This window comes from Rhinolophus sinicus, linkage group LG07, assembly GCF_036562045.2.
Source record: "Rhinolophus sinicus isolate RSC01 linkage group LG07, ASM3656204v1, whole genome shotgun sequence".
NCBI lineage: Eukaryota > Metazoa > Chordata > Mammalia > Chiroptera > Rhinolophidae > Rhinolophus > Rhinolophus sinicus.
In genome coordinates, this window is record NC_133757.1 from 105,694,164 (window position 1) to 105,707,663 (window position 13,500).

Consider the following 13,500-nt stretch of genomic DNA (forward strand, 5'->3'; position numbering starts at 1 on the left):
CCTAGACTTCCATTTCAAAACACTTATGGGCAGGAATATGCTCTCTCACACCCGAACTTGATACACTCTGCTTTCTTGGCTTTACCTGCATGTGGGTCCATATGTTCCCTGCATCGTGCCTCCTCAGAAGCACATTCTGCTCGTCCCGCAGAAGAAAGAGCCAACCCATACAAACAGAAAAATGTCCTCCGAAAGGCAGTAAGTGCCACCTCCCTAACAAAAGGACTAGTAATAGCAAAATGCATTATCTAGTTCCAAAATAAAAAAGGTAATGGGGGAGAGAAGAGAATATTCATAATCTTACTCCAAAAACAAACTCCCCTGAAATCTGTTCTGAGTTACCAATTCCATTTCTCTGGGGCTCTCCTTACCCGAAATGGGGTGTTGATTCGGCTCGTGAGAGTATCTAGAATGTGGACATTCTCGTGCTGGTGCAACAGGATGAAACGAAGGAAGATCTCAAGCAGTGCTGGCTCGGAGATGCTGCGCAGAAAAAGATCCAAATATGCCGTTGTGGTCATGACCTCCTCCACAGTCACCTGGGACCAACGACAAAACGAGCACAGGTGAGCATCCTCTCGCTGCTGGGCCACACGCCTCCACCACGGCCCCCGGCCTCACCGCAGTGAGCCCATCAAGGCAAGGACACGCCTGCCGCGAGAACACAGTTCAGAGCTTCATCTGAAGCCCGTAACCTACTCACATTGCATGACACCGCCTGCTGCTTCCGCCCTTTAATCCAGGAAGGGAAAGGCAAAGGCAGAAAGAAGCAAGTCAAGTGTTCAGAGAGCTCTAATCATTAAATGCAGTTCAGATACCATAAATATACTAGTGTGTAATCAGAAGGGGGAGAAAAAAAAAGATAATGGAAAGTATTTATATGGTCAGTAAAGGATTAATTAGACAGCTCAGTATAACTTGTTTCATTCTGAGTCACTCAAATATTTATTGAGACCTGCTATGTACAAAGAACTAGAAACATCAGAATGTGTGTTTTTTTAACCAGGAAGATGGGTTATATCCATATATGATCCAGCAAACCAAATAATAATGTAATAAATGGCAAATGAGAGGTAAAGACACAAAGTGTCACAGATGTTCAGATATGTTTCTGGAAAGTGGCAAGTCAAATTTTTGTAACTGAATAATATACATAAAGTGTTATTCATAAAGTGATATAAGAGTTTACTGCTTATAAAGTAACTGCGACTTTTCTAGATACATAAATACAAGTTACTATTTCTCATGCAGTAAAATGTCAATCTTTCAGGAAACAGAACACTCTGTTAACATTGTGACTGGGGCTGTTTCGAGAGCTAATATACATTTCTGTTTTCCTAAAAGCAGAATATAGCATTTCTTGGTCCACAGGGGTCATCGATTTCCTTATTGTCTGGAGTATAGAAATACTGAAACGGGGCTGCATGAAAATCACCAGGAAAGCAGTTCAAAATTTCAGATCCCAACCCTATACCCTACAAATCTTAGAAATCCCCCCGCCATGAGTCTAATATGCTTGATGATAAATGAAATGGGTGGCAATACTTTTTGAGTGATTACATCTTCTCTTTTTTAGTTTTCCATCTTCTTTATTCCTCCCTTTAAAAGAGTTAAATGTCACTTTATCATACTGTTACTGGGCCATTCCTTTTATATACATTCCTCCTCCCCCTTGTAATTTTCTGCTTTCACGATCCACAAATCAGTATAGAAACTAGATCTCCAAATCTCCTTCTATAAGTATAGATAGGCCTTGTGTGGAACCTCTGTGCATAAAGGTTTCAATTACTTCTATAAATTTCTTGGTTCTAAAGTCTGCTCCAGATAGATGAGTCGGATAAGGTATTATCAAGCCAGTTTTGTCTGTTTTCTTTATTCTGAGCAAGGCATGCCTATACATTACATTTCAATCCACTCGCTCAGAATCCATTGACAACTCACCCAGCACTATGCTGGGTGTTCTGAGCACCACATCAGTGTGCAAACATTCTTCCCCTGTCAGCTCAGCGCCAATACTGTGAGCGCTCAAACATTCAACACACCAGTGTGTCATCTGACCAACTTCAAACATAACAAAGGAAACAGGTGTGGATCAACCATTTGGCAAACAAATTACCTCGAAAAGTGTGCTTCTCATGGGCTGTCCCAGCTTCTGAAACAAACTGCTTCCATCCCTGTGATTTCCAGTGTTCTCTGGTCCCCAAACTCATGGCACTCTTAATTCCGCCCTGGGACTCATGCTGTGTCTTTCTCTTTATTACTCCAGTGCAATGTACCAGTCTGGCACATAAGCAGCACTTAAAAAACATTTTGTGAATAAATGACATCCCCCAAAGGCCCAGTGATTTACATTTGCCAGAGTTGAGCTTGATTTTTAATTCTTCCCTGTTTTCTGCTTGTGCTCTGAAGGTCCAAGAGATTCGGCACATTTTTAATAAAGACCTACAAAATAACTGATGTCACCAAGTACAGCTCCAGGGAAAATGATCCACAACACCAAACAGGTAGTTCCACTAGCTCACGCCCGTTCCATGGCTACAATCCTGCAATCTCAGGGTCCTTCAGCAGAAACTTAATCCAAAATCATTTAGGCAAAAGTCTAATTCCCTAAGAGTCTTGATCGCTGGAAAAAAAAAGTAGTGCTCATCATTCCAAAGGGGCCATGTCTGTAGTTTCTGCAAGACTGTATTTTCATCTTACCTAATGAGCACTGCTGAGCTGATGTGTCGTGCAGAATTCCAGGAGCTGCCTTTGCACCAATAATGCAGCTTCAGCTTGCCCCCTCCTTAAATTACACATGACCTTAATAAGCTCAAAAGCACAGCAATAAACTCTTTAGAATATAAGTCTCAGTCTTTGGGGGCTGACATGAAAGGAGGACAGTAAGCATCTATTGTTTACTACTCTTAGGCTAGATAAATGAAAGATTTTCTTTTTCTTTAAAGAAATCAAAGCTGTCATTTATAAGCTAAGAGGATTTAAGAAAGCCTTTGGAGGGGCAGCATTTACAAAACATGGTATAAATATTAAAAACCCAATTCTATTAAGCATCAACTTGCACACTGTTTATAAATCAAGGTCGCATTCACCATCAACTAACCCCGAAACCAGGAAAATTGGATTCCTTTCTCTTTCCATCTCTTTCCTCCTCCATATTGTAAGAGCCCTTAGAAGCCTTTTATCCCAGAAAATCTTCTCCTGCCCCATTATCTTACTTTTCAGAATCTTCCTCTAATCCCCCAAAGAGGCAACCTGCTTAACGAGGATGAGACCAGAGCCTAAGTGTGATCGCTTGGAAAGCAGGTCTGCTGTGCTGAAGATAATTCCCAGAAATGCCCCAAAGAGGGAATATTAGCTATATAAGAAAGCAGCCTCCTCTTCATGGTCCAGTTACAAAGACAGTCAGTTTTGTTATAAGCAAGACCTTTGCCTTATACATGACTGTCAATATTTATTTGCCTTGTTCTATAAAGGATTACACGTAGCTATAGATTTACATAGAAATCGTAGTGGAAATAGTAAATGAGCTTCTACCTTACCACCATACAATACACAATAAAAAAGGTTAAGGATACTAAAACTTAGGAATGTTATTTCTTACTAGAGGTAGACCAGAATGACTACAGTAACCTAAGAAACACTCATTCCTACCAACAAATAATTATCCTTGACAAGGTAACTGCAATTGTGAACGTTAAACAATATATCTACTTAGGCACTCTTTTTTTTTTTCCTAGTTGAGGTAAAATTGGTATACACTATATTAGTTTCAGGTATAAAACATAATTTGATCTTTGTATACACTACAAAGTGATCACCACACTAAGTCCAGTTACCATCCATCACCATGCAATTAATCCCCCTCACCCATTTCACCCAACCCCCAACCCCCTTCCCCTCTGATAACCACCAATCTGCTCTCTGTGTCTATGAGTTTTGTTATTTGCTTTGTTTGTTCATTTGTTTTGTTTTTTCAGATTCCATATATAAGTGAAACCATACAGTAGTTGTCTTTGACTGACTTATTTCACTTCACATAATACCCTCAAGGTCCATTCATGTTGTTGTAAATGGCAAGATTTGCAATTTATCCATTCATCTATCAATGGGCACTTACATTATTTCCATATTTTGGCTACTGTAAATAGTGTCCATATCCCCCAAAGCAATTTACAGATTCAATGTAATCCCTATCAAAATTCCAGTGGCATTCTTCACAGAACTATAATAATTCTAAAATTGTATGGAACCACAAAAGACAGCAAACAGCTAAAGTAATCTTGAGAAAGAAGAACAAAGTTGAACATATCACATTCCTTGATTTCAAACTATACTACAAAGCTATAGTAATCACACAGCATGGTAAAGACATAAAAAACAGACACATAGATCAATGGAACAAAATAGAGAGCCCAGAAATAAACCCACACATATATGGTCAATTAATTTATGACAAAGGAGCCAAGAATATATAATGGCAAATGGACAGTCTCTTCAATTAATAGTGTTGGGAAAACTGAACAGCTACATGCGAAAGAATGAAACTAGACCTATCTTACACTATATACAAAAATTAACTCAAAATAGATTCAAGACTTGAATGCAAAGCCTGAAACCATAAAATTCCTAGAAAACATAGGCAGTAAGCTACTCGCCATAGGTCTTGGAATTGATTTTTGGATCTGACTCTAAACGCAAATGGCTCTGACTCTAAAAAACAAATGCAAATATAAACAAGTGGAACTACATCAAATTAAAAGTTTCTGCACAGCAAAGGAAACCATTAACAATATGAAAAGGCAACCTATGAAATGGGAGAAAATATTTGCAAATCACATATCTGATAAGGAGTTAATATCCAAAACATATTAAAGAACTCAGACAACACAATAGCAAAGAAAACATTTTTTTAAATGGGCAGGGCATCTAAATGGACATTTTTCCAAAACAGACATACATTTGGCCAATCAGCACATGAAAAGATGTCAAACATTATAAATTATCAGAGAAATGCAAGTCAAAAAAACACATTGCGATATCACCTCACACCTGTTAGAATGCCTATTATAAAAAAGACAAGAAATAATGACCGTTAGAGAGGATGTGGAGGAAAGGGAGCCCTTGTGCACTGTTGGGAATATAAATTGGTGCAGTCACTATGGAAAACAGTATGGAGGTTCCTCAAAAAACTGAAAATAGAACCACTTATACAACCCAGCAATTCCACTTCCGGGTGCTTATCCAAAGGAAATGAAAACACTAATTTGAAACTACAAATGCAACCCTATGTTCCTTGCAGCATTTACAATAGCTTAGGCACTCTTATGTGCTTATGTTTCAGCCCAAGTTCTAGAATGGAGTCCTGACTCAGGTACTTAATTTTACTGCTGTCAAGTCCAGTTTAGTCTATCCTTTGAAATAAATCTCTTTCTTTGCCCACCTTTCCACCCTCCACTATCTTACCTGAGTCCTCCTTCATGCCAAGCACTCTTCACCAATCCCTTAAACTGGTGTTTGTCAAATTATAGTTTGAGACCCAAAAGTGGGTAGTGAAAATCAATTGATTGGTTCACTAATGGTTTAGACCAGATTCTAATAGGAAATATTAAGAGTATACTGCACGTAGTAAGAGTAAGCACTGTGTTGGGAAACTTCTGTATACACATTTTATTCAAAATATATGTAATACATTATATATGTGCTTTGTTATATATTCAGTAACACACACAAAAATGTATCAAATACATTTCTGGCTGTGCACTACAGTCAGAAACATCTGGAAAACACTAAAGTAGCACTGCCATAACCAAACCAATTTAATCCTTTCTGCCACCCTCTCAGCCACCAGTTCTCGTCACCAGTTCCCTATCCTCCAGGCTATGACTCAGCGTGGTCTGGTCTGGAAGAAGCACATGCATAATTGAGAGCAGTTCTCTGAACAGGCTGGCGACTGAATTCACAGTAAATCTACTCCTTTTTGTCTTAGCCTAAGAGCTCCAACAGTTCTTTTTTTTTTTTTTTTTTAATTTCAAGCTTTGAGAAATGGACAAAATAAAGAGTTTGCTTTCTTTTAAAAAGTGGTGGGTGGGCAGGGAGAAGCTGACAGCCTGAGTCACGTTCCACTTCCATAAACCCTCTCAGAAATGAAGCCAGGACAAGCCCAGCCGCCCGGCCCACACCGGCAGCCACACAGTAACACAGCGTGGAGCGTGGGCGTGAAACTGAGCACACAGACACTCCGACCTTTCTGTAATCGGCTCTACTTGGGAAATTCCATTTGCATCTAAATTAGCACCGGAGTCCTCCCTGTACTGGCAGGTTTATGTGTGTCCTGAAAAATAAATTTCCCACCTGCGAACTGTTTTTTGTGTGATCCAGTCACATTGGAACCAACGTTCAGGCAGGAGGCAGGCATTGGGGTTCGGGGATTGTTGTGCCCTCTCCAAGGTAGGGGCCACACTTGCGTGGCGTCTCCTTTCATACAGAAGAGAAAACCAACAAACCAACAGTTCACCTGGGTCATTTGTGAGTCCTCAGTCGCAGCGGTTTCAAGTGGAGACTTGGGGAACAGTGAGCCCCAGGAGAACCCTGCCCACTGAAAGCAGCAGTGAGAACAGGAATGAGGAGGCTGGGTCACATGACACAGGCACGAAGGGATCCTTACAGGGAACACAGGCTAAGACCCTGCTCACTGTTGCTCAAGAGACACAAGCTAACAGACAGGCAGAAAGCATGTCCACCCAAGTTCAGCCAAGGGCGGCAGCTGGATGGGCTCTTCACGGCCACCTCCTTCCCTTCAAGGACACAGAGCAAAGAACATTCAAGCACAGAAGGGAAGCCAGATACCCTGGTTCTCGGTGAGCAGCCCCACTGTTTCAGCCAAAAATTCTGGGCAGAAAGCACGGAATTATTCCAAGTCTGAAAAGAGTCTGCAGTTGATGATTCCGGCTCGTTCCCTCCCGGCCCCCTCGAGCCTCCCGTCTGCTCCTTGACCTCTAGGCCACACACTTCACTGACACCAAGGTCAGAGGCAGGCTAGGGAGGCACGCGGAGGAGACATCCAGAGTCGGTGAGTGCAGCTATTCATTCTTAAAATACGTGAGGAAGGAGGAAATTAATATAATGGCTACAATGACTTCAGCAACATATTTTATGGAAAAGATGTTAAAAATAAAGCCAGTCTGCCCTTCTTCCCCAGCATTTCTTCATGTATCTGTAATATATTAAATATAATAACTAAATCAATTAAATATAAATTAACTAATGATACATCATTAACTTGTACTTTCTGAGGAAAAGGGGAAGGAGTGAACAAATGACTTTTCAGGGTTCACCCAGACGCTGAAGGGTGAAAGACCTCACCGTCTACCCAACGGAAGGCAGAGTTGGCTTCTGCGGGGTACAGTGGCAGCCAGGCACGGGGGACATTATGGGTGGCAGTGCCACTTGAATTGTCTGGATAATGATGGCACTTTCAAGGCCCTGAGGCTTCCTTGCTGAGCACTGCTTCCCTGAAGGCTCCTCTCAATGCACTGGGGTGTGAATACAGACTGTCCTTAGTGGCTACCCCTCCCCAAGTACACCTCTGTTATTTGGGGTTTGTTTGTTTTTAACATTTCCCACTTTGTTTTCAGTGTGTAGATAACGCTGCCACGAATACTATCAACTATCATGGAGGCTGCCCCGTTTGGGGTTCCAACTCCCTGCGCTCCCTGGGAATGGGAACACATCAGCAACGGCCCTACGCAACGCACACTAAGTACATGAAATGCTCCACACTAGGCACTGAGATAAAAAGATGAACGGACACAGTTCTGAGTGTCTTGCTAGTGTACGCAGGGGCCAAAAGCCTTGGGACATTCTAACTCAGACCTGAACCTATGTGAGGTCCAGACAAGGAGCTATGGAGTAATGTCAGCCTTGCAGAGAACAGTTGCCAGCAATGAGCAGAAAATGAGCACAGGTTTGGGACCTACACAGACCCAAGTTCGAATCCTAATATGTGTGACCTTGACTGTGTTATTTAATTTCTCTGAGCCGGTTTCCTCCTCTGAAAAATGGAAATAATTTACTCTCTTAAAAAGAATTGAGAGGATTAGAGTTAATGCATAAATCTCAACACATAGACTCAGTAAAAGATAGCTAGGATTTTCTGATTTGGGACATCCACCTTAAAATAAGCCAAAGTGGGGCAAGAAAGGATCCGAAAGTGTATGTGTGCGTGTGTGTGTGGCGGGGGCATGTCTGGTGATAAAAGAACAAATGTGTCTGTCTGCATATGTGGGGGTGCATGTGGGGAGTCTTATAGAAAAAGACCTACCTCTTCCATTTTCACCCATCCCCCCTATTCTCTCCTAGGTATTTTGCAGAATCAGGAAATGCTGAGGTAGCCACAAGAGAAGAACGAGGACAGCCCCCAAAAGTAAGTGTGTCCTAGGACAGGCTAGTTAGAGGGAGGATACTGGAACTCTCTAAAACATCTTTTTGTCTGTAATTGTCAGTGTTAGCTAGTTTAAATCCCACAGGACCAGCTGACCAATAATGTTTGAGAGCAGAAATAAAGCTGCCACTACCACCAATAATGACCCTATCTGTGTCCGGTGGGCTCCAGCTGCGGTTGGCCAAGTTGAAGTGTCACTGACCTCGTAATGTCAATATTCTTTCCTGCTGCCTCTCATACGCCTCTTCCTGGAGGAGTCAACAAATGGCTATTCCAAAACCTCCCTTCCCATGTGGCAAACTATGTGTGTATTCCCTAAGTATATATAATTTGTACCCTATTACTTCATTATAATACAATTTATCAGGGTGAAATTCAATAATAATCCATTATATTTGAACCTCACCCAATCGAGTGTAGCTACTGAAATACTCCAAATATCACATAAGGAAAGTATTTCCCACTATGGCTCTGAGGTCACAGTTAACAGGGAAATGCTGGGGTACTTTAGTGCAGAAGCCAAGATTTCTAGATAATGCCAAAGTTCACTTGATCCATCCCTTTCCTGTTTCCTAATTGTTCCAAAAAGAGTCTTCCTTTGTGATTCCAACTTCTTAGTTGCAATGTGAAGAACCATAAAAACAACAAGACTACCCTTGATCAGTTTTTGAGCTCCTACTGTGTAATTAAGGGTTATTCACAATATGTTGTTTCAGCTCAAATCCACCCAATCTTATGAGAACTGACTTGAGCTAGGCAGAAAATATATTTATGGCAAGGACACTGGGATAAACTGAAAATCACCAGAAGGCTGAAGAAGCAGGCTTAGAACGGAAGGAGGTCTGCTGCTGGGCAGCCAGCACACAAATACCCGCAAAGCCTCTTCTGAACCCAGAGTGACACAGCTTCCTTGGGCAATGCAGTCCAGTAGGCCTGGCCAATCAGAAAACATTCCCCACCGTAAAGGAAGAGTCTGCCTTCTGTAACTTAACTTGCCCTCACATTAAGAAGTGGTGATGGAGAAATGCTGTCCCCTAAAACTCAACATTCTTTCCTCTTCTGGAATTCTCATTACACCCCTCAACTCCCTCTTTTCTAGGCTAAGTCCATTCCCTTTCTCAGTTTCCTTAATGCATTTATCCATCCTTTAAGTTTGCAAACTTATTGCCGAAATGACTCTGTCTGACCTACAGTGTGAATTCTCCAAGCACCTGGTACCCCGGCAGGTACTCAAAGGGTAATCAATAAATGTGTCAAGAAGGAAATCAGCAGCCCTGTGACTAATAAAAACACTCGGTTTTCACAGCTCACGTTGGGGATGCCTTCATTAGCAAGGTAGTTAGATTAATTTGACAGTATGCGAACTGCAGAGGAAATTTTTCTTTTATAGTGAATAACATTTCATTGAAAATACAGAGCTTAACTCATGCCATGCTCTTGAATTAAGGCAACCGAGTAAAGTGATCCGTTGGGGGAAAAAAGAAATGCTTCCTCACGCTTCCCTCTAATTTCTCTTCTTGATTAATAAGACAGTACTATTGAAGTCTGATGAGACTGACCTTCACCCAGCAGTAGAGGAGAAATGATTTATGGGTCAGAGTCTGAACCAGCCACTTCGCTACGATGAAGTATCTGAGGACAATTATAAGAAGGTAGCATCTCATGCCTGCCACCTTCGCCCCCAATTCAATCTGCCTGCTGGGTTAAATGTATCACTTGGGGGTGGAATTTTATACACAGAACAATGTTCCTAGACACCAAAACTATAACAAAGGCAAGTTCTAATGATAAAAGACAGATTTCACTCCTGGCTTATTTTCCACAAGAGCCAGAAATACCTCAACACAATAAAAGATTGAGAAAACACACAGGTGTCTGCCCCCAACAGATACAATAATTCTAGTCTTTCTGGGCATTTTTCTGTTATCCCAACCCGCTCGTCACCCAGCACTGGATAATCACAGGGTAAGGCAAATAGAGGAGCCTCCTGTCAGAGTTATTTTTTCTGTCTCTCACCTGAAAGGCAAGTCAGGCATAAAAATCAGGGGGAGAGTGGGCTTAAAAAAGTCCATGTGGGGAAAGAGAAAATTATAGCGAGAAGGTAAAACAAGCTGACTATTAACTTCGTTTCTGTTTTCCTTGTTTTTCGGTTTTCTTACGACTACTTAAAAAAAAAATCTTTTTAAATGCAGGGCATTTGTTGCTGATAAAATTTTAATGTTCTCTTAGGAGAGTGCAGGGAAAGAACAGAAGATTCCCACCTACGTTCGAGATTCTCCCTCCCCTCTCCACATGTGTTTCCAAGAAGAACACCAGCTGGCTGCCTTAGATAAGGTGGGGTTTGTGTGAGTTTAGTTTTTGTATTTGTCTGTGTAGGGAGGGTTGGGACCCTTCCTATCTGTTCATAAGTTGGATGCTTAAGAAGCAAATCCTTTGGTACAGCATTATCTCCCTCCTGCACTTCTTAAAATTAAAAAGAAAGATCTAATTTTCCATCTCAAATCAAAAGTCAGTGTAAGCTTAATTTATAACCCAAATTTTCCTCTCCTACAATGGGGGAGAGGTGATATGAAGTCCAGCGAAGAGGTCAGAGATGAGGTGGCTTCTAGTACCTGAGGCTGGTTTAATGGGAAGGGAGGGAGAAAGGAGGGGGAGAAGGGGGAGCAGGAGAGGGGGAGGGGGAGGGGGTGAGAAGGAGGGGGAGGGGAGGGGAGGGGCGGGGGGAGGGAGAGGGAGAGAGGGAGAGAGAGATAGAGGACAATGAATACAGTTTTGTCTCCTAGCTTAGGTAATTTTTAAAGTAGTAAAGCTAGGTGAGAAGGTCTGTGCTAGCGGGAGGGGCAGAACCAGGTATGCCTGCGGTCAAATGCCTAAGCTACCTGGGACCCAGCCTCTGAACCAAAACAAGCCTGTACAGGGCATTTCTGCAAATTAGGAAAAGGGTTTTCCTGGGCCGAGTAGCTGCTGAGGCTCACAGCCAGGCCAGAGCAGAAGGTGCCTTCTGCCAGTTAGATAAAGGTGCCCCTCCCTGTGGGTGGATTCAGCCCTGTGCAAGGGCACACAGTCTGGCAAGCAGAATGGGACTTCATCTCTCCTATTTGCCCTCTCAGCTGGGCATCCCTATGCAATGGACAACCTGTACCACCCTGTACGTGTCCAGCTTGTGCTTTTCTAATAATTATAGTAACAGAAACTTCTAGCTTCCCACCAACAGAAACAGAATTTTGTTAACATGGAGGAAACTTTGAATCTGTGGTAGGCACTACTAATTGTCTCTTCAATATTCATTCTCCCTTTCTTCATTGGGAATAAACTCTACCTTTATAGCTAAAAGCAAAACAAACAAACAAAGACACTACATTTCCCTTCTTCCTTTGCAGCCAGGTGTGGCTCTATATATCCCGGCCAATGGAGCGTAAGTAGAACTGGGGTATAGAATGGGAAAGAATCATTAAAAGGAGTTTTACATAACAGGGATTTTCTGTTACATTAAGGGGTGTTCTGTTACCTACAGCTAACCCTTATGCAAACTGATAGTGTTTTCTCTGAAGATAAGATGTGCTTTGTGAGTAAATTGCTACAGAGATCTCAGTATATAGAACAGTGCCTGACATATAGTGGATGGTCAAAATTTATTTGTTGAGTGAATTGAATTAATAAATGAATGTTTCATATCAAGAGAAGACCAATGACCATTTGTAGTCCACGGTAAAGCAGAAATGTCATGTCAAAACTAATCTCATAACCCATTTTCCAAATAATCCGCCAAAGCGTGAGAACAGTAATTTTCAAAACTTTTTAAACCATGACCTATGTGCTATATATATACATATATATATGTATATATATATATATATATATATATATATATATATATACACACATATATATATTTACTTATCTGTTAACTTTTCTGTTAACTAATAAACAAGTAAGAGCCAATATTAAAGTTTAATTTTTAATTAAAAACCTAAAAAAATTAAAATTTAATGGAAAGAAACAGTGGTAGAAATAACCAAAACACTGTGCTTCTTTTGTTTGACATTTTTACACAATAGTGAAATATGATCACTGACGTCTTAGGGTCTCTACAACCTAAAACAAATACTGAATCTGTGCCTGGAAAACCTGCCGGGGACGTAGGAGGAGCTGAGCCATCGGTGACCTGACCCGTCTCCTCCTGGGTCAGCCCCTGCTTTCTGTTCCGCACCAGCACAGGGCAGCACCCCTCTCAGCTCGCATCACAGCCAGGCTGTCGTTCCTCCAGACTTGGTCCCTAACTCTACCCTGGAGGGTTAAGTACTTATGTTAACTCTTCTTTCTCTTGGCTGATAAGGGAATCACACATGTGCTTCCTTTCTAAGCTGGAATTCTCAGAGTGTACAGGTAATAATTTAAGGATGAAAAGGAATCATGAGTTAGAAGAAAATGGACTGTAAAATATTTGTGTTCTAATCCTTAGTATCTGGTGACCTTGGACAAGTCAAGTAATCTTTTGGTGTCTCAAGTGTTACAGCTGTGAAACAAGCCTGGTGTCCCTGACCTGCCATGTAATCTACCACAGGACGTGACATGTCAGTGAAGAAGGTTCACAATGAGATTGGGTACATGTTTCTGTGCAAAGCGCCTTCCGCCACAGATTTTGGTGAGAACAGAATGAAGTGAGGCTTTACAAGCTAATAGAAAAGCACTGGGGAGCACTTACTGCACTTCCTAACGCAAATACAAAGCTGCCTCGTGCACCTGCGGTGGATAAGCTACTATTAAAGAATTGAAAAATGATCTATTTTATATCCTCTATTCTTCTCACACATATGAAGCTCATAGACTCTGAGTATTTCTTTTCACACCATGAGTCTTCGTGTTCTCAGCTGTAAAATGATGGTGTTGGGCTAAATAATCTACGCTCTCAGTTCCAAAACTCTGAGCCTTTGACTGCATGTCAGCAGCACGACACAAGGGATACAAGAGCTCGTTGCAGCTCTTTGCCTTGGGAATTTTATCTCCCAGCATAACTAACACAGAACTCTATTCTAATGTAGTGATCAGGGTGCTAGCAC

The 13,500-nt window shown here is 41.6% G+C and overlaps 1 protein-coding gene across 7 annotated transcripts in view; it reads right to left on the reverse strand.

Annotated features, from left to right (window-relative positions):
- Nucleotides 1-13,500, reverse strand: part of FHIP1A (FHF complex subunit HOOK interacting protein 1A) — a 199,639-nt gene that overhangs the window by 33,317 nt on the left and 152,822 nt on the right. For all 7 annotated transcript variants that reach the window (XM_074338445.1, XM_019722794.2, XM_074338440.1 and 4 more), the window contains one exon: nt 372-539. In XM_074338445.1, coding sequence (XP_074194546.1) covers nt 372-539 — 168 coding nt within the window. The remainder of the gene's footprint in view (nt 1-371; nt 540-13,500) is intronic.